At 41.5% G+C, this 21,141-nt stretch overlaps 1 protein-coding gene across 35 annotated transcripts in view; it reads right to left on the minus strand.

The window, feature by feature from the left end:
• TCF12 (transcription factor 12) overlaps positions 1-21,141 on the minus strand; it is a 186,820-nt gene that overhangs the window by 18,026 nt on the left and 147,653 nt on the right. For 27 of the 35 annotated variants that reach the window (NM_205375.4, XM_040706208.2, XM_040706218.2 and 24 more), the window contains 5 exon segments: positions 4,183-4,261; positions 8,092-8,156; positions 9,759-9,903; positions 10,230-10,369; positions 11,519-11,624. In NM_205375.4, coding sequence (NP_990706.2) covers positions 4,183-4,261; positions 8,092-8,156; positions 9,759-9,903; positions 10,230-10,369; positions 11,519-11,624 — 535 coding nt within the window. 35 annotated transcript variants of the gene reach the window in all.

Consider the following 21,141-nt stretch of genomic DNA (forward strand, 5'->3'; position numbering starts at 1 on the left):
TGCCTTGGGCAAGTCTGCACTAAAAAACAGCCCGCTTCTTTTTCCCTTCAGATTACGTTCAGTATACATAAACATGTCTTAAACAGCATGGAAGTTCACATCAAAAATATTTAAAGAAATCCAATGGACACTGAATTAATGATAACCAAAAAGTTGTAGCATTTTTATTTATGTGTTAAAAAAATCAGATCACAGCGTGTTCCAAGTTTGGAAGAGTTTCCACTTATTTCAGATACACTCAAGGTAAACTGGAATAGATTTCATTTCAGTTCAAGAATCACTCACCGTGCAGTCAATCCACAGTTATACCCATATTACCTACGTACTGCAAATTCAATACATACCAATTCTGATCTGAATAAGTGTACTTAATTACTACGTAAAATTTAGAAATAATGAGATGTGAAATGCAATAATAAAGCAGTACTTTTAAAACAAAGCCTGAAGTTGTACAGCATGTATTTTTCTCAACAATAATGCATCTTTTATAAAGATACTACATGAAATTCTATGTCCATTAGAGACAGCTTCCTTTCAGCCATACAAATGTAATAATAAAGCAATTACATTAATAAATTATGGACATACAATCCAAAGCAGCTCATTAAAGGAAGAGCCTGTGGGCTTGTTCTTTCAATAACAGCCAGAGCTCTACGTCTGGAAAACTGGGAAAGGTTTAATAACATTACAGCTCCTTTGTTCGGAGAGCTGCAAGTAGTTACCTTTTAAAGAAAGGGTTTTATTTAAGAAAAGGACTGTAGCTTTCACAGCTATTAAAACAGCCAAGTATTTCCTTGCTAACTGAAAAAAATCAAAATAAAACATCTCCAGTTTCATAACAGCTCAGAGCTCCTGTAACTGTGCTCTGTTTCTCTTTTAAAATACCATGATATCAGAGAGAAAGCTTATCATTACAAATTTTCACACTCGTACTCCCAGACTGGACCTGTAGTTTCCCTCTGCATTACTGCCAGGAATAATGCCTGGAGTTTAAGTGATTTTTGCAAAGTATTACTGAAACAGCTTTAGAATGCGTGCGCTTGCTTTAATGTTTGAATTTCTTTTTGGCCCAAATTTCATTTCTAGAGACAAGACCATAATCAAGGCCTTAATAAGAGCTTGCTACTAGCAGGACTGAGCGTGCTACCTCCTCCAGCAAAGCACCAGATGAATACTGAGAGGCAAACCATTAAGAAAACACATAACTCAATGCCTGCACATCCAGTTTGATCGTGCTTTTAAATGGAAAATGGTGTTATTTCCTTAATGAAAGCCCACGACAAAACTCCGGGAGGAAGCTCTCAAAAAGAAAACCAAACCAAGGCAAAAACCCGCTCTCCTCTCGACCAAACACCCCAAGTGGAACCTGCAGTGTTTAACAGCACCTCTAGTAACGCTAGAGCGCTTTGGAAGCACTGTGCGTTCTGCTCCCATGTCTGCAGGTTGCCAGATGGCACTGATTTCCTGCTTCCCTCATTCCACTCCCCCTCAGAGAAGTTTGTGCATGAAATCCACCAATTATGTTAAAAAGCATCCTGGCACCACAAGCCCTGCAATTAACAACTGCAGCTTTTAGTGCAGCACCAACACAGCAGCATGAAAAAACAAATAAGCCGGGCAAGTGCTGGGATTTACAGGGGTCATCGGCAGTAATCATGGTAGCATTGTTCCTCCCTCTGAATCTCCCCAGCACTAATCCCCTTGCTCCCCCTTCAAACAAACACACACCGGGGGCGGCCAAGGGCTGCTCCTGCATCCTCAGAACTGCACAACCATTCTGATGCCCCTGAGCCTGCGAGGAGGACTCTTAAAGCACCGAGGCCCCCACTGATCAATTCCGTACGTAGATTTCACATACACGCATGCAGTCATTAAAAGTATGCAAAACATAAAACATGTCTATGTACAATTAGAAATTAATTAAGGGGACTGGAAGGTTTTCATCACATCGTCTTCAAAACTTCTACTTTAATTAAAAAATTCCTAATCCTTTATGCAAAGAAGAACTCAGCAACAAAACCATTTAATACTCCAACTTGGCCAAATGTACTTTAGTGCCTCACGGAGTTACTACATCTCTACAACTGAGGGATAGGTGAACTATGCCTTATTTCAATCCCAAACAGTAAGAAGCCTAGGTAAACAAAGACCTACCTGCTACATTGGGAAAATCCTAGTAGTGGCTGAAATGCTTTAAAATACAGTATTTTAGTACACCTAAGACATTTGTTTTTATCTGCAGTAACTTTTTGGGTCAGGACAGAAAATGGCTACCAGGAGTATAAATAACAATAAATAGAGTAGTAATTACTTTACATTGTGCCTCACTGTATTCTTAGTGACTCATCTGGGAATAAAGATAAAAGTCCAGATTCATAAATGAAGGTAATTAACTACTGGAGCAATTTACCAAAGGCTTGATAAATTCTGTATCACTGAAATTAAAGGGGGGGATAGAAGGGGGAAGCGTGGATAATTGTAAAGCAGATGCTAAGTTTGTGGTTGAGTAGGACTCCGCTATTATCTGCTTCTATCAACTGCTCTCTGAGTCACCAGAATCCAGACTAAAGAATGTAAATCAAAGCACAAATAGAGGAGTGTTACACTTAGCAGACGTTCCCACAAAGGCATTAACAGTAAAATGGAAAATCCAAATTTTAGAGACCTGAAACCTGCATTCTAAACCCAGCATCCAGATAGTTCTTTCCTGCTCAGCAAATTTAGGTGTGGTATCTCATCAGGAAACTTACACTGGGATCTTCCAAACTGTAAATACTCCAAAATGTCAGAACATTTTTTTTCAGCCACAGAGATATTTTCAGAATTCGCTTTCATGTTATGAAAGACAAGAGTAAGAATCTCCTGGTCTGGCCTGCCTTTTCAGCACGACATGGCTACACAAAACCCTTTTGTCAACTGTAATCACTAAATCAAAAACTCCATTAATCCCATAATTACTCAATTTATCATGGATTTTTCAGTTACAGAAAAAACGCCCAGAACAGCTGTTCAGGTATGTCATATCAGATACTCCCTAATCCATTAAGTCCAAAGATAACCCAAACAGTGATCATTAAACACTGGTGACATATGAATGATTCACATTTTCTGAGTGACATTACGTACACAGGCAGGTAAATTCACACCCATATGTTTATGTCTGGACTTTACGTGCAGTGACTTGACTGACTGACTCACCTACATTACCCAAGTTTTCAGCTACGCTCATTCTGTACATCTTTCACTAGAAGCTCCTTTTATTAAAAAACAAAAGGAAACAAAGCAACTCTGGCAAAAAATGTGACCATCGGCCAGGAATACGCGGGGTATGTTAAACAACTGAGAATGGCAAATGTTTTACAAACTTGAAATAATTCAGCAAATTGCACTACAGGAAAGAACAGGGTTAAAGTTACATCATCTTGCTTGTAATTCTAGTTCTTTGTTAAACAACAAATTTAAGTCAATGGAGCTTTCACAGTCCTCTCTGTACGGAGAACAGCTGTTCAACTTTTACTAGACAGCTGAGGCCACAGTATCTGTGAAAGCTGCACTACCCACTAATAGCTGTAGGCAGCTGCCCATAGTTCATCTCCACACTGGAATGCTTCTTCCCACATTCACACCAGTAACACACAAAGCACAGGTGACAGAGGTGCCTGCAATACACAGCATTTATTTTGAAAGAATGCCAGAAATTCTTCTCCCATAGAATGAAAGCATTCATGAAAGATATGAATGAAAAGCTACCCTATGTAAAAAATGATCTCATAAACTACTGTATTTTCATTAGAGGGAACAAACACCTGCTGTGTGTGTCACTGAACGCTGCCACAGAATTTCTACATATAGCTTAAAACAACAAATACACAAATCACTCTTGCTTCCTTCTCTGCAACAGTACAGATCTGTACAGACATTTTTATAGCTGATTTAGTAGTAGTATATGGTTAACCAATGTTTTCTAAGATCACTTTAGTAGAACTTATTTTCCATGTCAATTGTCAGTATTTAAGTGAATGAAGTATTTACAAATCTGGATTTATAAAACTAGGCTTAGTGCAATGGAAAAATCAACAAAATATAGAATTAACCATGTAAGGAAGCTTCTGCTGCTCTCACTGTGATTCCAAGGAGGTTGTTTAAAACAACAAACGAGGTACTGGTAAATAGTATGTATACCTGTAAGCGGCGATGGTGATCCAACTGGTGTTGATGGATTTGATGGAAAACTACTGCTGGTATGATCAGGAGAATAAATCTAACAACAGACAAGAAGTTTTTATATCAATACATATCATAATACAAAGTAAAAGAGCTACTAGGATTTCTTCACATGCTTTCAATTGTCACCCTTGATGTTGGCTTGACAAAAAAAAAAATCCAAAAAACCCAAACCATAGTTCTGTTTTTTACACTTTAAAACGTCCAGAGAACTTTCATTTTAAGGCAGTTGTCAAAATAACCACAGCCCTTATTTGATAGTGACACAAATATAACCATCTTCCTGCTACTTTAACGATAGAAACTTCAGCCTTTTTTATTAACAAAGGCAAACAATATATGCAAACCATATATAACAGTACATAGATAATCAAATCATTTCAGAAAAACATAGAGGAATAACAAATTCCCAGTCTTTAGTGAGAGAAAAGCTTTAATAAGTCAATGTATTACCTTCTAAAAATTAATTCATGAGAGAAAATCGGGAGCAAGTATTCAGCTCTCATTACTGTCCATACCTCCCAACACAAAACCATGTGGAATTGCTGCTTTTAATACGTACTGCAGCACATGCAATTTTTCTTATTTTTGAATCAGTTGCTCCCTTAAGATAAGAAATCTCCACTTGCAATAAGTTAATCCTTGCTATTAATGTAATAAAATGCCCCCATAAAAATAGAAGACATAATACCCAAAGCTCTAATGAGAACTTAAAATTTCAAGATTCTTCAAAAAGTCATTTTGCAGAAGGAATTGAACAGACTTAAAAGCTGAGTATGGACTGCAGAACATATTTTGTACAGGTCATCAGTTCAAACCTGTTTTACTTGAGCAGACACCAGGATTTGTTAGTCATCAGACAGCAGTTAGGAAAATCTTCCCTGGCAGAGTGGTTGATGTCTCTTTGCACAGACAATGACATTTCAACACTGAGCTGACAATTGAGACTTGGTTAAGTTGCACATTCTGTTTTGTGAACTGACAAAAGCAGGACCCAATAAACCAGACGCCCCTTCCTGGCCTGTCATACTTTCACATTAGAAAAGACTCTCACCTCCCTAACACAAACACCTCATCCCTTTCACACGCTACATAAAACATTCTGAGAAGAACAAGCAACATCACTACAAAATAAATCCTGGTCATGGCACTCGGTGTCAGAACGAGAACTGCAAGGAGCTCCACAGACAGACAGGACGCTGAAAAATAAAATTCTGTCAGGATAAAGAAGCTTCTGCTCCCTTTGAACTGACTGTTTTCCTGCGCTTCACCTGCTTGTTTTATTTCACTGTATTTTCTAAGAAGAAAAAACAACAGCAGCAGCAGAAAGAGCCGCAAACAAACCACGAAGCCAGAACTCATCCTGCATGCATCCCTGGCTGCTCTACTGTTAAATGACCAATGATGAACAACCCTGACACCTTCTGCCAGGCTTAAACGGTAACATGCCTCATTTTACTGCAACAAATGAGACTCCTCCTCCTATCAGTCATGGTCCATTCCGATCAGCAGGGTGCCAATATGCCAGGGCCTAATGAAAAGGCTCTCAGACAAAAGCCGCACAATTGAGAGCCCGCAGAGCCAAACCTCGGAGCTGTTAGTCCAATTTTTTAAACACTACAGTGTACATTTCAGTTAGGCTTTGTTATGCTAATGTTATTGAGTCTAAAGCAACAAAGAAACTTAATTCATGAATTACTTTTAGAAGTCAACTTCCCTACATTTTCTTTCCTTTTGTTAGGGGACCAGTGGCTATTTAACTACCCGATCGTACAAAGGCCTTTACCCCAGTTCTGAGGTAGGAATCAAAACATAAGTTATCACAAAGAGGTCTGATATAATCAGCAAAGTTAAACAGCCCTCCTGTTTGATCTCCTCTAAATTAAAGACCAAGTGTTTTGATTTGGCATTAGGCGATGAAATAAACCAGATGTTTCTCCTGCCATATAACCCTCCGTGGGCACAATCTTAAAGGGTTATTGTCTGGCAAATGTTCAGGGAAACACATTAGAAATGGCACGAATACCCAGATTTTCTTTTCTTTCTATCTATACTAGTTCATTATCCAAACTAATGCATAATCCACAGGGCTTTGGGAACTTTGTGTAAATACTTTCATGTACAATTCTCTTTCTTGCCTACCCTGAGATTAAGACCACAATTATCCAGGCTTAAACCTAAAATAAAAGAACCTTTGCAAATGTATTATCTGGCCTTACATGTTTAATCGCATACTATTCTGTATGGTCTTTAATACCTAAACCGAAGAACAAATGTCGTATCCTCTGATGTTTCACACATGAAAGGCCTATTGTGAGATGTACATCAACAGAATTCTGCAACTGGAAATTCCTCCCAACAGTTGGAGCGGTAGCGTTTAAAATCCCAACAGAAAGGCGGACCAGGCCTACTAAAAAAAAAGTCAAGAGAGCTGCCGTACTTATCACAGCTCTGTCCACACAGACAGATTTCCATAGCTGTCTCCCCATCAGAGCTCAGGCACCAACTCCAGCAGCAAGGCAGCACTGCAGGCCGAGCCGTGCCCTCGCTGAGCCCGGCGCTGCCGCCCCACTGCACGCCCGCAGCGCTGGGTGCATGCAGCTCGGGGAAGCAGATGGAGGAGGCGAGGGATTTCGAGTGTGCAGACTATGGCATGCGCTGATAGAGCAGATGGAATGCATCACCATCAGCTACGACAGAAATGATTTATGGAATGACCTGGCTGCTCCTGCCAAGCAGCAACATGGGATGACAGAAACAAGTTTCTATGACAACCAAAGCCCACCCACCAGTTAGATTAAACACTTCTGCCCCGACTTCCACTCCCAATATACTTAGAATTTTTCTCAAAGCATCAGCCTCATTTTTTCAGCTAGTGACTTAGGCAAAAACACCTGAGGATCCTTCAAACAGGAAAAAAAAAAAAAGACAAGAATATAGTAATAATAAAAGAGTAACAGAAAACATCACCAAGTCCCCCAGGTCTCGCTGGACAGCACGTCAAACTTAGAACAGAAATGTGGTAGGGCTGCAGAACAACAGATATCCTGAAACGTTCGTAGAGTATGCAAGCATTGCTGTTCCTAGCACTGATCTGATGTCAGCTCTTTTCTAACAGGTCCCAACCAGACAAAAAGGAGAGTGTTAACTGCCCTCTGTACTTGTGAATTTTTATCTGCTTGCTGAATCCCCAAAAGCAACAGGGACAACATTTTTCTCCCCAAAGCCAGCATGTCAGAGTTCTCCTACCCAATATGGACATTACAAACATTATCAGATCTGGTAATCTTTTAACATATGACCCTTTGAAGGAAGCAGAGTAATAGGATCAGTGTAACTATGCACATTTGCATTTACTGATATAACTTGAGGGAAACAGAACGTAACCCAGGAATGATCTTCCGGGGCTGCACAGTAGTCATTTATATCTAAAGAATCAGTCTGTCTACTTGCTAAGCACAAGTAGTAGTACAAGGTACTTCCCCATGAACAGGATAGCCTTCAAAAACCTGTTTTACACAGCCACTGGGAACACATTTTGAAACTTGAGGCAAGACCTGCTCCATGAGTAAGATTAAAAATATGACTAACTAGAACACTAGAAAAGAATTAAAACCTAAATTCTTTATGATTATCATTTACTTTTTATAAATAACTTCATTTTTCAGGTGCTCAAAAATTTAGGAAAAACACAGTTCAAAAAGAAGTCAAAACAAGTCTGCATATGAGAGCATCATTTTTCACTTGTCTTTTTGAGGACATCTGTAGAGTATCTTCACGTGAAATCCCAATTAACGAACAAAGATAAATAAAGGAAGCAATTGTCAAAATACATCGTTAAGATCTGAGCATTTAACTTCTACTCACAGATGCCAATGCCTTCCCAAGCGCATCGCCTGTCTGTGAGCCTCCAGCGCCATTTCCTCTGTTTCCTGCAAGGTGAAAAGCAAACCTGATTCTTATTTTTAAAGCTATGAACTTCTTTCCTTTTCAATATTTCATTCATCACAAAACAGTTGAGCAACACTGGTTAAATGGATATTCTAAGGAAGTCACTGTCAATAGAATCAGCTCTCATTATACTTAAAAATTTCATTAAAACAATTAGATTTAAATTTAGATGTTCTCCTCTTAAATAAAACTTAAAGACCAACAAGTAGTTAGAAAAAAATGACTGAAATTGTCGTCTCGGATCACAGACTAATGAAATGTGAAGACAAAAACAAAATACTAATTATATTACTGCAGCTTATTTCTAAACTATTATCACTGAAGTGCTGTACATTTCACTAACCCTAAAAGCTGAACACACTGAACAGCTCCTTGTACATCTCCTTGTTCCCTGCTCTAGCTCCTGTACTCATTTTATTTTAGAAAATCCCTGAAAAGCTCTGAACCATCAAGCTTTCTGTTGCTGTCTTTGTTGTCCTGCTGCATGCGAGCATCTTAGTGTGCTCTTTTGCTCCAAACACCAAACCAAGAGAAAGCCTGAAGACGTGCCCACTAGATGCACAAAAAGGACCTGAATTCTTTAAAGCACCTATCTCATTTACTGGATTAGACAGACTCTTTAAAACACAATCTTCTTTCCACAGTTCACACATCAGCTTCTAGTGTCAAAAACCTTACTGTGAGCGAGAACCATTCAAACCTGAAATCCAAATCATCCGACTCAAATTTTCAATTTTTGTGGCATTTTATAAGCAGATTCATTAACTGAATTCTGTTGAAGATGTGGATTTAAAACATATTCCCGAATCAAAGCCAAGTGTCACCGCTTCTTTAAAAGGAAGCCAAGTGCAAATCACATCAAACTGAAAAGGGTCATCTATAACCATTTAATTTCTACGTCCATAACTAAAGAGATGTAGTGCACCATTACATGTATGATCTTCAGAAGAGGAGATAATAAAGAGACAAACTATCAATATAGGAAGCACTTATTTCATCTGTGTGCTGATCAAAAGTTGATCGAAAGGATGACAAAGGAAACTGATCAGACCATGTCATATTTATCAAAGATGGACATGGAACAGATTGTATTATATTTTGTGATTTTTAGGAAAGCATGGAAGAGGCTAAAACCAGCCACTATCATGGCTACTCAGTCAGCTCCAAATCAGTTACAGGAGAAATTTACCATACAGCTCACATTCCCTGAAGTCCAAAGACGCAGCCTTCCTGCCTTTCTCCAGAACAATATGTGGGAAATATAGGAGCTCTGAAAACTGTAACACCAGACCTACTTATATGAATGTGCATCTATACAAAACTGTAGAGGGACAACTGCTAATAAATGAATGCAATCTCTTAAGCATACAAGTGACTGCAAAAGTAAGCAAACCAGTAGGTTTGCTGCAAAACAAAGTGCCTCACCTCAGCCATACTGAGAGCAGAAATGTCACAGTGGTTTGATATCCCTGATATCAAAGGACACCATAAATTAGATTTTAGTAATTTTGTATATGGTGCAGCCTAAATTTCATTTTCTTGTAAATAAAGAAAAAATGGGAAAAAAAAAAAGAACTTTTTACCCAGAATATTCTCTGATCCATTGACAGGTGGAGTGTGTGAGGCAGCTACGTAAGGTGAACTGCTGGTGCTGCCACGATGGAAGCTTGACATTGGAGGAAGACTGGCATTTATATCCGTAGGCGAGACTGAATGCGGGGGATAGCTCTAAAAAGAAGAAAAACGGACAGAAGATATTAAATAGTCTCTAAATAAATGTTAATATTGTAAGATACTGAATATACAACACCAGCTCGTTATTACAGAAAGCAACTTATCCATCCTCCGAATAGATCAATATACATAGATCTTTATTTATACAACAGATAGAAAATTAAAAAATGTAAGAAAATTAAAAAACAGTAAGGTTGTGATTTCTGAAAAGTGTTTTTTTTTTTTAACTGACATTCATGAGCAGTGAACAAGAAACAAATTCCTGTAAAAGAGATTCCCCATACACGAGCACAATGATGTCAATCCATGCTGTAACGTACCAAACGGTCGTGTGTGTGCAGGCTGCCGTAACTGCCGGACTGGGACATGTGGGAAGAGGAGCCTCCCAGCATTCCACCATAGCCAGGCTGGCTCATGCCATTGGATGAACTCCAGAGGTCAGAAGAGTTATGGGTCCCATCTTTAATATAATGTATATTTAATAATAAAGAAAAAAAAAAAAACATTTCATCATTTCATGAAGAAGAGTACTGCATTCTGCTTTCTTCTACAGATTTATTTAAAAAGAATAAATGGTTCAGCTACTCAACAGCAAGGAAATGGTGCCTAGCTTATACTGTGTCTCCTATGTTCCTGTCACCACACTGCTGCTGTATTTATTAAAAAAAAAAGAAAAAAAAAGAAAAAAAAGAAAAAAAGAGGCTTTAGAGTTGAAATGCAATCCTACCACAGCTGAGAAAATACCAAGTACTTCTGCTAATTACACAGACCTTCAGCAAGGCCAGATTTATATCAAGAGTGTTGATAAAAATTCCAGACTACAGAAATAATAAAAAAGGGAGTGGAAAGGAAAAAAGTTTGGCAAAGGAGAACTCATCATAAGCATATAGTATTAAAAAAAAAAGACTATTAATCTACAACAAGCAATTTATAGTCTAGAATAGCTTAGAACCATAAAAATATGAAAACATTTAATAATAGTAAATTTAAGCAACTGAAATTACTATGTTACATAAGCCTTAAACCCAAGCATATCAGTGCAGTTTTCCTTCTGCAGTACAAACTGAAGTGCTCTGTAAATTCCCCTACTTAGAGGCCTATGCTTTCAATATGCTCCAAAACCTCAGACTGCAGCATGAGCTACTTGTATGACGTGAGGCCATGGAAATGAATTCTGCTCTCGTTTTGTTCTATTCAAAACTCCTTATTTTTGGCATGCTGGATATACAAGCATTTAAGAATCTGGACTGTTAGTTGACATTGCACAGTCAAATTCCAGAACAGTCAAGAAGCCCTCACCTCATTTTTCTCTATCACTCCAGTGTGCTGCTCTGAAGCCCCTACAAATCAAAGGATGAGGGATTCTGTCCATCTGGCCTGGTGTATAATCCCCTTAAATTTCAGTCAGCAATTAACGTCAGGAGAAAAACTCTAAATCAACAGACAGCTCCCTTCATCTAATTGTTTAAAAAGTATACAGAGCACAACCATAGGATCTAGAACAATATGTCACTTTAAGCTTGCCCACTGGTTCCACTGGAACTTCAAATTCCTGCCTAGAGAACAAGTTGTATCTACCCAGATAGAAAAGTATTTTTTTTTTACTAACCTTGCATAAAGAAAGTGCTAGCAAACATACTGCTTGGTGGCTTAGGAGACGGGTAACTTGGAGATTCTCTGTTGAATTCATCAGAACTCGGAGATGGTGCATACACCTAAATATTGGAGAGTAATAAAAGCACGTTAGTAATGTTTGGGCGTCATGCATTAAGAAAGCCTGAACAGCATACAGACACAGGAAACCAAATAAAAAAAGAACAGTGTAGCAAGCTGCAGCATTTGTTGCCCTTGTTTTATTTGCTTTTTAGCAAGTTGCCACAGTACAGTGGAACTACAGTAGAATGATCCCAACAACACACTTTCTGGTGTGCCAACTCAGCCAGGTGGCCTGATAAAAGCTTGAATGCTGATTTTGCTTTCTAAGTGCACAACTCGTACAGACTTGTTGCTCAAGACTAAAAAAAAGAAAAAGAAAAAAAAGCAGCAAGATAAAACAACTGGGCCCCAAACAAATTTTATTTTAAAACAATTGTATGCCTGTTTGAATACTTAACTAGCTGGCATCTCAACAATCAGAACGAAAAAGAACATCCAGTGACAAATGGAAGGACTTCAATGCAACCGTTTTATCATCCATTCAGAAACTTGCACGCCTTTGTGAAGTTATCAAAAATAAACGTAACACGAGTCCTGTGGAATAATCTTCTAACTGCAACATCAGCAAGTTGTGTTTTTCTCCCCACGCTGGCCTGGCATTAAAGAAAGCCAGCAACGTGCTTTTTTCAGTGTAACAGCACCCTGCAATGACCATTCTCAACTTGTAAAAAAAAAAAAAAAAAGTTTCCTTAAGGTAAAATTGTAAGAAGCCAAATAAATATAATAATTAGAAGGATTTCACCACAGTGACTCTGGAAAAATAATAATAAAAATATATACACATAGTTGTATGTATGTATATATATATACACACACACACACTGTTACATACACATAACATACACAAACACACAAAGCATGGGGAATTTGGGAATAAGTAATTCCAACCAAGAAAGCCAATACTGAGTCTTTAAGGACTCTGCTCATAATGTAACCGTGCCATTTCTTCATTAATAGTCTTTGATCAGCACAGGGAATACTCCAACACGACTAATACATACTGAAAAAAATTAATAAATACCGTGGTGAAGACTATCGAAGTGCAATACTGAAAACAAAGCCTATTTTTGCTACTAAGTACAAAAAAAAGTGTATTTTTATTTTGAAATTGTTCACCTCATTTGTATATTTATAATGCTTCAGAGTAAAGAAACACATGAAGACTTATTTTAAAGCCTCAAAACCTACATAATGCAACTTAAGACGGAGCACTCTGCCCTAAAATTCAGAAGTGGATATTTTTATCCATTTCTATGCAAACAGAGCCCCCGGGTGTACCTTCAACTTTCACATCTCCCCCCCCACCCCCTTTACGGCGCGTTGTTTACCAATCAAGAGAAGGGATAGGAAAAACAAGGCAGCCAACAAAAAGCTAAGCCTGCTAAAAGAGAACTATTGTTCTCTGGAAGGTTGAATGTTCTGACACGGGTATTTAGAAAGCGAAGTGGGTAAGTCCCTACCGTCATTTGCATCCCAATACCCCTCCTCCCAGCTCCCCGGCCTGCTGCCGTCAGCCAAATGGCCGGGCATGTGCCCGCAGACAGCGCCTTACCGCTCCGAGCCGGCATCAATACAACCTCGGTAAAATCCATCAAGCTGCAGGATGACGGCATCAGTACCGGGGCACCAGCACTAAGCTAGGGCTCATCCGCCGATAAAAGCACGGAATGAAACTGCTCGGTAACGAGAGACCCGACAAAAAGGAGTCAAGTGCAAAACTTACGGCTTTTTAGTTGCATGTTTGCTTTTACAATTTCGCAACAAAATAAACGGGGAAAAAAGCTATTTTAGGAAAGAAAGCCTTTCCGAGGCGCTTTTGTTCAGTATTTTACTTGCAAATTTTAGGTCTCGAATAAGAGTAAGATAGGGATGCTCATCAAAGCTGAGTGACAGAATGACAATATGTTATAAGCAACAGTAACAGTACATATGTATTTACTATATATGATGAGTGCATGTATATTCCATGCCTCTGACATATTTTAACAGAAACGTCACTCTGTCAAATTGTAAATACTCCCAGCCCTACGACTACAAACATATTAGGCAAAACTGGGCTTAATTTACAAGTTCCGCCGCGCAGAATAACGCAGCATATGCTAGAGCTGATGGACAATCTATCACTGTCACGGGACAGCAGGGGAAACAAAGCTTTATGACATTTAGCACTGACACGAAGATGTACATTGATTAATGTGAAATAATCTCCGATGACGAATGACACTTTGAAGCTGTAATGTTATCAATTAGATTTGTAAATACAAGCCTCGCATTATAATTTTGCCATTTCGCGCAGTTGGACGATTCCGACAAAACAATTATCTCGAAAGGCAAAGTGAACTGAAAACCTCCTACAAACGTATCACTTGCACAGACGTAAGTAGAAGCCATTTACATACTAAAAATGTCACGAATTACATCAATGTAAGAGAGGCCCCCTCGCACAGCTACATGAAAGCCCTCGCACAGACACGTAACTTGATGTAGTTTCTGCTTGTTTTGGTATCTTAACTCTAGCTTGCAAAAACATAGCTGTGATGTTATGAAGCTGCACTTGTGCCAGTCTAGATTTTTCAGATCAAAGAGCTCTTGCGGCAAAACACAACTGATGTGGTCTCAAAGACTTCATTAACTCCAGATGTGGGGAAACGGCCAGCCAATTCCACAAAGGGAGCAAGTCTCTTTTAGTTACAATCAGAACTACCCACAAATTAAATCCAGGCCTCTGATGTCATCTGATCACCTGCAGATGAGCGCCAGGTTTTTTTCTGGTTAATGACCTAATCATAATTTTTATGTTGTGTTACTCCAAAAATATTTAAAAGAAAAGGGGAGGATTTGCTAAGATTAACCTGAAGTCCATCAGATGCGAAACAACAAAGGTTTTCAATCAAGAAGTCGATGATGAAAACCACAACGGGAAGCGGTGGATCAGCTCAGCCAGCTCACCACCCTCCCGGCCCCGCAGCGAGCAGCCTGCCCAGCACAGCTCGCAGGGAGCGAGGCAGCCCGTGCCCCAGTTCCAGAGCATCCTCTGCTGCGACAGCTGAGCAAAGCAGTTATAAATATGATGTGGCTGCTCGAGACGGTCTCTTCTAGCTATTGAACTGATAGCAGTGACATCCAGGAGGCATCAGACAAGTTTTTCCTGGCTGCCATTCCCACTAAAATGAGGAACACAGTCACAAGGTCACCCTGCCAGCGGTGCCCGGGGCAGCCACCTCCGCACCCCTTCAGTGCACCTCACCCGGAGGCACAGGATGCGACTCAGCCGGCCAGCACAACGCTCCATTATGAATGGGAAATTCCCTTCCAATAAACACGCCAGAAAGAGTTTTTCGACTGACTGATCGAGTGGAGGACTTTTTTGGAGCTGCGCTAGAACACGCGTTAATCCTAACGGTGCTCTGCTTCTGAGGGCTGGACGGCCTCAGCAGAGGGAAGTAGGACGAATGAGTTGCAAGGAACATCAAAGCAAACACCCACTTCTGTCTCCTCCGCACCCCAAACTGTTCCACATTTCTCCAATGCAAACAGCAGGATGATGACGAAGATGGTTTGGGGGCGGGGAGCTGACCTCCGCAGAGCAGAGCTGGGAAGACATTATCTGTATCTATCGGGTCTGAGCCAAACACACACATCATCCCGTTCCCAAATCTGCCATTGTTACTAACATACTTAACGAACACTACCGTACAGTTCAGCCCAAACCTAATCCATCAATCAAAGGATTATGAGATGCGCTTCTAGAGAAGTGCCAATAACGTGAACGTTTGGAGATCTGGGTTTTCCAAATTCAACTCTTAAGTAAAACTTCCAAGTCTCATTCTATAAATGCATTTAATAAATATAACACTTAGAGTCTTCCTCTTGGCGTACTTCCTCTCAGCCAATTCTCCCCTAATCTGTTTCAAATTCTTAAATATTTATCAATGTTTAATATTAATGTTAAAAGCAGATTACAAAACAGCAACAAAGCAATCAGAGCTTACTTCTGATGAGCCCTTTCCATCTCCAGACCGAGTCTCCCATCACGCACACTATTTATGAAACTACAAATTACATTTACTCATTTAATTCCAGCTACTAACAATTTTTGGAAGTCCAGGACAATTATTTAATGAACTGCTGGAGACGGGCAGTTTTTTGAATGCAGCAGAAACGGATAACCTTCCCTGCAGCTTGTGAGCTCTGCTAACTAGCCCAGCTACATTCCATCAGCATCAGTCATGCACTAACCAAGTGTGCACCGATGAATGATTTGTACATGTGGCAAAATTTTACAGTGTCTATCTGCAGGTTTTGTGGCAAAAGCTAATTCTGCTGAAAGGCAGCTCTGGGAAAAAGGAGACTTGTTTTCATGTTCATTATGCTTCTGACAAAATCACGTACTAAAACTTCAGGAATACAGAAGGGTAGATAACTCCCTGCTTTACAGCAAGGCAGAAACTGCCAAAAACGGTGGTACATTTTTGTTTAGTTGATATTTAAGTGAGATGATAAAATGAAGAGGAGCTCTAATATACAAACAGATCCATATACTACATCCTAAACCTTATTTTTCGTTTCTCGTACCAGATGTAAGGATTTGAATGCTTCCAAAGCTCTTCTCACCGCACAGAATGAAAATAAAACAATCCTCAAAGAGAGCAGAGCATCTGCCTTCCCTGCAAAGCCAAACTATTTTTAAGGATGGTATAAAATTTAAGCTCTTTGAAGCAGCTAAACAGAATTCCATCTTAAGTAAACATTTATGCAGTTTAGGCGTTCTATATGTGCCTATTTGGGTATTTTTGAACCGCAGAACCCCACTGCCATGACACAAACACTTCCTACCTTCTCCCCACCAACAGCGACAATTTTCAAGTTGTATTAAAATGTGATAGGTCAACTCATCAAAAAATCCCAAATTCAGTCTGTTCTTTTGGCTTTAGAGAAGGGAGGAAAAGTAACTCAAAGTAACAGGAAGAACGCTAGAAATAAATATGTATATGTAATATTTGAAGACTCTTTGTCCCTTCTATTTGAAAAGCAAATATCTCTTCCCTACGCTTTCCAAACTATGCTGTTACTAAAGAAAGCAGACATCTAAGTATTCAAAACCCCCGAGTTAAAATCAGATTTTCAAACAAAGAAAAAAATATGTATGAGAAGTGGAATTGAATCAGCTCATTTCTTAATGTGCTCTCTGTATGTCGGAAGGAGCTATCACAGCTGTGCTAGGAATCCCCATCACACCAGTGACCACAAAGACAGATAGAGCGGCAGAGATAAAACGCTATCTTTTGCATCTGGTGATCTTCTTTCCCCTGAACTCGCTAGTGCTCTCTGTTTCTGTGCTTCCGACAGACTGCTGCATTTCTACAAACAGACGGCAATATGTGCACGTGATTATGAAAGCAATTCCTCCGAGCAAGTGGGTGTGCATTACTCTTTGGTGCTCACATTTTGAGAAATATAGATCTGTCCCATACAGCACCTGATCCCATCCCCAGCTGCCTTCATTTGCCCAAGGAAATGGACATAACCTCTGTTTTAAGGCATCAATAAAGTGTGCTGCAGACAAGACACCCTTCTGGCAGGGGACCGCTGCTCAGTATATCGGCTGTTTAACCCCATGGAGTGGAGCAGAGAAAACTCTGTAGGGCTGATGAACTGGAACCTGCAGTACATTTTGGTGGTCTGGGGAGGGGAAAAGAGAAGAACGGTGAGAAACAGAAGAAATCCAGCTGACCAGTACTTTCTAACTCTCTTTATTCAACGTCCACAGCAGCATACCCCCAGAGATTTTCCAGACGATCTCCTATTTATCCTGACTTACAAATGTTAGCTTTGACCTTGTCTAAGTTGCTGCGAGCAGCATATGGTACAGAACACATTTAATTGTACTTTTCTCCCTGTAGCTAACTGGCCCAGTGCTAACAAAAGCAGAATCAAGCCACTCTTCCTAGCACCTGGCTGCTCAAAAATTTACCAACCGAAAACATTTGGCATTGATGTTAAAAGACATGGTACATTATTTACTGCATAACAGCTACAAAAAGGCACGCTGTCGGGTCACCTAAGCATCAGACACTACTATCAAATATTTTCAGCCGTGCCGTAACTCTGAAGGCAATGGCTGCAAGACAGGCATCTTCTCCACTGAAAGTATCCAATGTGCACGCACACATGCGCTCACACCTGGGTGTACTGAGTCATATATACACATGCCTGGCTCTGTATGTATACACACGGACATGTTTATACACAGCGTCTTACTCTCAAAATTCTCAGGAAAACCACATTTTCTCTAAACATCTCAACACAGGCTCATTTACACGAAACAAAACCACCCAGCACCACCTATTTTCTGAAGTCATACCTTGTTATTTTTCTCTCCGTTTTTAATAGGTACTGTAGAAATTTATTATGAAAGATGGAGTAACCCCATCCTAGCAAAGGGCTCGTTGGAATCTCAGCTTACGCTGAGCAGAAGTGAATGTTTATGCAATGATAAAACACACAAATGAGTATAGCATATTAACCACACCATGTGCAAAACACAACATGGAATATTCACAAATGTATTCCTACATGAAATAGTAGCCGTAGGTAATACTGTATCTTAAAGTGGTTTATTTTGGCCATAACTGGCACGTTGCAATTTATTTTCAAGCATTCATACAGCAGGATCACCAGATCGCTGTAAAATTACAGTTAGAAAAAAATATTTCTGAGCTTGAAGGTGAAGAGAAACAATGGGAAAACTCATTTCAGTCTTTATTTTATCCTTAATGCACACTTAAGATATAAAATTTACATTCTTACTGTTTTGATGCCACTTCACAAAATTTAAACAAAAATATCCGTGAATGAAGAAGTTTCCTTAGTTGCTAGCTAAGAAAACCTCAAAGCTTCATTTAAAGTTGTGCTGTTATTGTCCCTTAAACAGTTTTCCAGTTGTTGTTTTTTTTTGTTTGTTTTTTAATTGGGGTTAGATCTTTTTATTTTATATATATATATATATATATATATTTTTTTTTTTTTTTTTTGCTTTTTCTGTCCCCAGCACGGCTCTGGTAGAAATCAAAGCAGGGGAAAAACAAAAGGAAAGATAAATGCAATTTGTAACCACAATTTTCACAATTTGTTAAAAACGCACCATGAAATGGTGCAACCTTGGTAACAAATAAGAATAGTGCCCGTTTATCAACAGGTGAAGGATGGAGGGGGGAAGAAACCCTACAACCAAGGCTGAATGTTCTAGTTCAGTGCAAGCGCTTTATTGTCTTTTATGAGAGGGATGGAGATCTTTTTAATGCTTAATCTGACGAGGATTCTTGAAATGTGCTTTTAATTAAAGCTAGTACAGATAATGGTAAAACTTCACTCCTTTGCGAGGGATTTCTATGATGACAACACTTTTTACTTTCACGTTTCCCTCCTCAGACACTCAGAAGTTATAAAACCTGAACCTTTTTTAACACTGTAAAATAAAAAAAGTTTTTAGAAAATGAGAACAAAAAAAATTGCAATATAAGCGTAGCACACACGAGCACCTATTGTGGTGCTGAGGTAGTTATTATTTAGCTCAATGTCAGGCTGCCTTCTGGCTCGGAAATTGAGAAGTTCTGAAAGAACAAAACGTTCAACAAGAGTCTGAAACGCAGCACTTCCTCTGTGTGCTGCCTGTGAGTAAATCAGACCTTACACACATCAGAAGGCACCGAGGAACGCCAGGACCCCAAGCCCCATAATTCACATAACCCCCAACCCACACGAGGTGTATCAGCTCCTAACGAACTGAACAATGCAGCGAAGAGCAGGAAGATGTAAGGATTGGGGTACGTGTTGTTTTCTCATTAGAGAAAGTTCGATCTCAACGTTTGGCAGACGCAGTACAATGTGTGCTTAAAGAGACCAGCACTGAAATCACTCCCCAACTTCACGTATCCTTCACCTATGTATTTAAATCAATAATTTACTTCAACTTGCAGAATTCCCGGGAGAGAACACACAAAAAAAAACACAACTAAAACTACCGTGGCCAATGTAACATAGGACCATCGTATGATTTGTCATCTATTTACTAACTCCTCCAGCTCATAAAGGTCACCCCTGACCCACACCAGGCACATGCTATCAATTTTCCAGCCACGCTCCCCTCCCTGCAGTACCGGCGCTTCCATCCACTCCACGCCTGGAAATACTTAATAAGATCAAAGCCTTTCTTCCTGCTACAAGAACAAAGAGAAACGTTGTAATAGAGCGATCTGCGCTCTCCAAAGAACAAAATCGAAACTCCATGCGAGTTATATTCCCTTTGCTCCGGGGGTACCGTACAGTTAATTTTACTTAAGCCTTATATATATCTCCACATAAAACTTCAAACGGATCGCCGCAGCCGAGGCGCAGACATGAAAGGGAACCGCGGCCGTGCGGCGGGCGGGCAGCTGGCAGCGGGACACGAGGCGGGAGCGGGGCGGCCCCGGCTGCTCCCCCTGAGCCCGGGCAGCCGCCGCCTCCCAGCGCCGCGCGGGGCCTCGGAAGAAAGTTGGCTGCTGAGGACAGAGCTCAGCAAGCCGGGCGAGGAGAGACGCCGCTTTCTCAATAAAGATCGATATCGGCGTCTCCCTGCGCGCCGTTCGGAGCTCTTCCGACCACGGCCACGTACCGCGCGCACGGGCCGAAGCGAGCAGCCTGCTCCGAATTCACACACGCCAAAGCCGGCAGCTGCGCTCCCGCACTCAGAAATGTTCCCCCGCCGCGTCCCGTGCCGCGGGCGCTGCCCGCTCTGCGCGGCTCCGAGCGGCACCCCCGGCCCGGCCCGGCCGCAGCGCCGCAACTTGGCGAGCTCGGGCCCCGGCCCGCCGCGCTCCTCACCGCGGACTTTCGAGCCGTCCCCGCGCGGCGCCAAGAGCCCTTTCGGAGACCGCGGCCCCCCGCCCGCCAACAGGTTGCCCTCGGGCAGCGCCGAAGACTCGCGCCGCCCCGCCGCGGGGAACAAAGGCGGCCCCTTACCGTCTTGCCGTTATAGTAGTACATGAGGGAGCTGCTGCCCACGCCCGGCACGGGGTAGGCGCAGTACATGGCGAGGCGCCGGGCTGCAGCCCCAGTGCGCCGCCTCCCGCCGCCACATCCGCCCGCCGCGCCGCCCGCGCGCGTCTCCGCGCCGCCGCGCGCCCCGCGCCGCTCAGAGGGCGCTATGCAAAGCAGGGCGGAACCATCGCGGGGCGGGGGCGGCCGGCGCGGGGCTCGGCGGGCCGGCCCGAAGGAAGGCGGCCGGGAGGCGGGGGAGGAGGGGGGGGCGCGCGGAGAGCCCGGGGCGCGCGGCCACGTCAGCCGCGGGCACGCAGCGGGACGGACGCGCGGACGCGGCCCGGGTGCCGCTTTCCGCTCCGAGCGAAGCGGCGCAGCTGCGGCGGCCGCCACAAGTTGCCTCCAAGTTCAGCACGCGGCGCCGGGCCCCGCGGCCTGAAACAAAGGGCCGAGCACAAAGGGGAGCACGAGGTCCGGCCCGGCGGGCTGCACCCG

Source organism: Gallus gallus, chromosome 10, assembly GCF_016699485.2.
Source record: "Gallus gallus isolate bGalGal1 chromosome 10, bGalGal1.mat.broiler.GRCg7b, whole genome shotgun sequence".
NCBI lineage: Eukaryota > Metazoa > Chordata > Aves > Galliformes > Phasianidae > Gallus > Gallus gallus.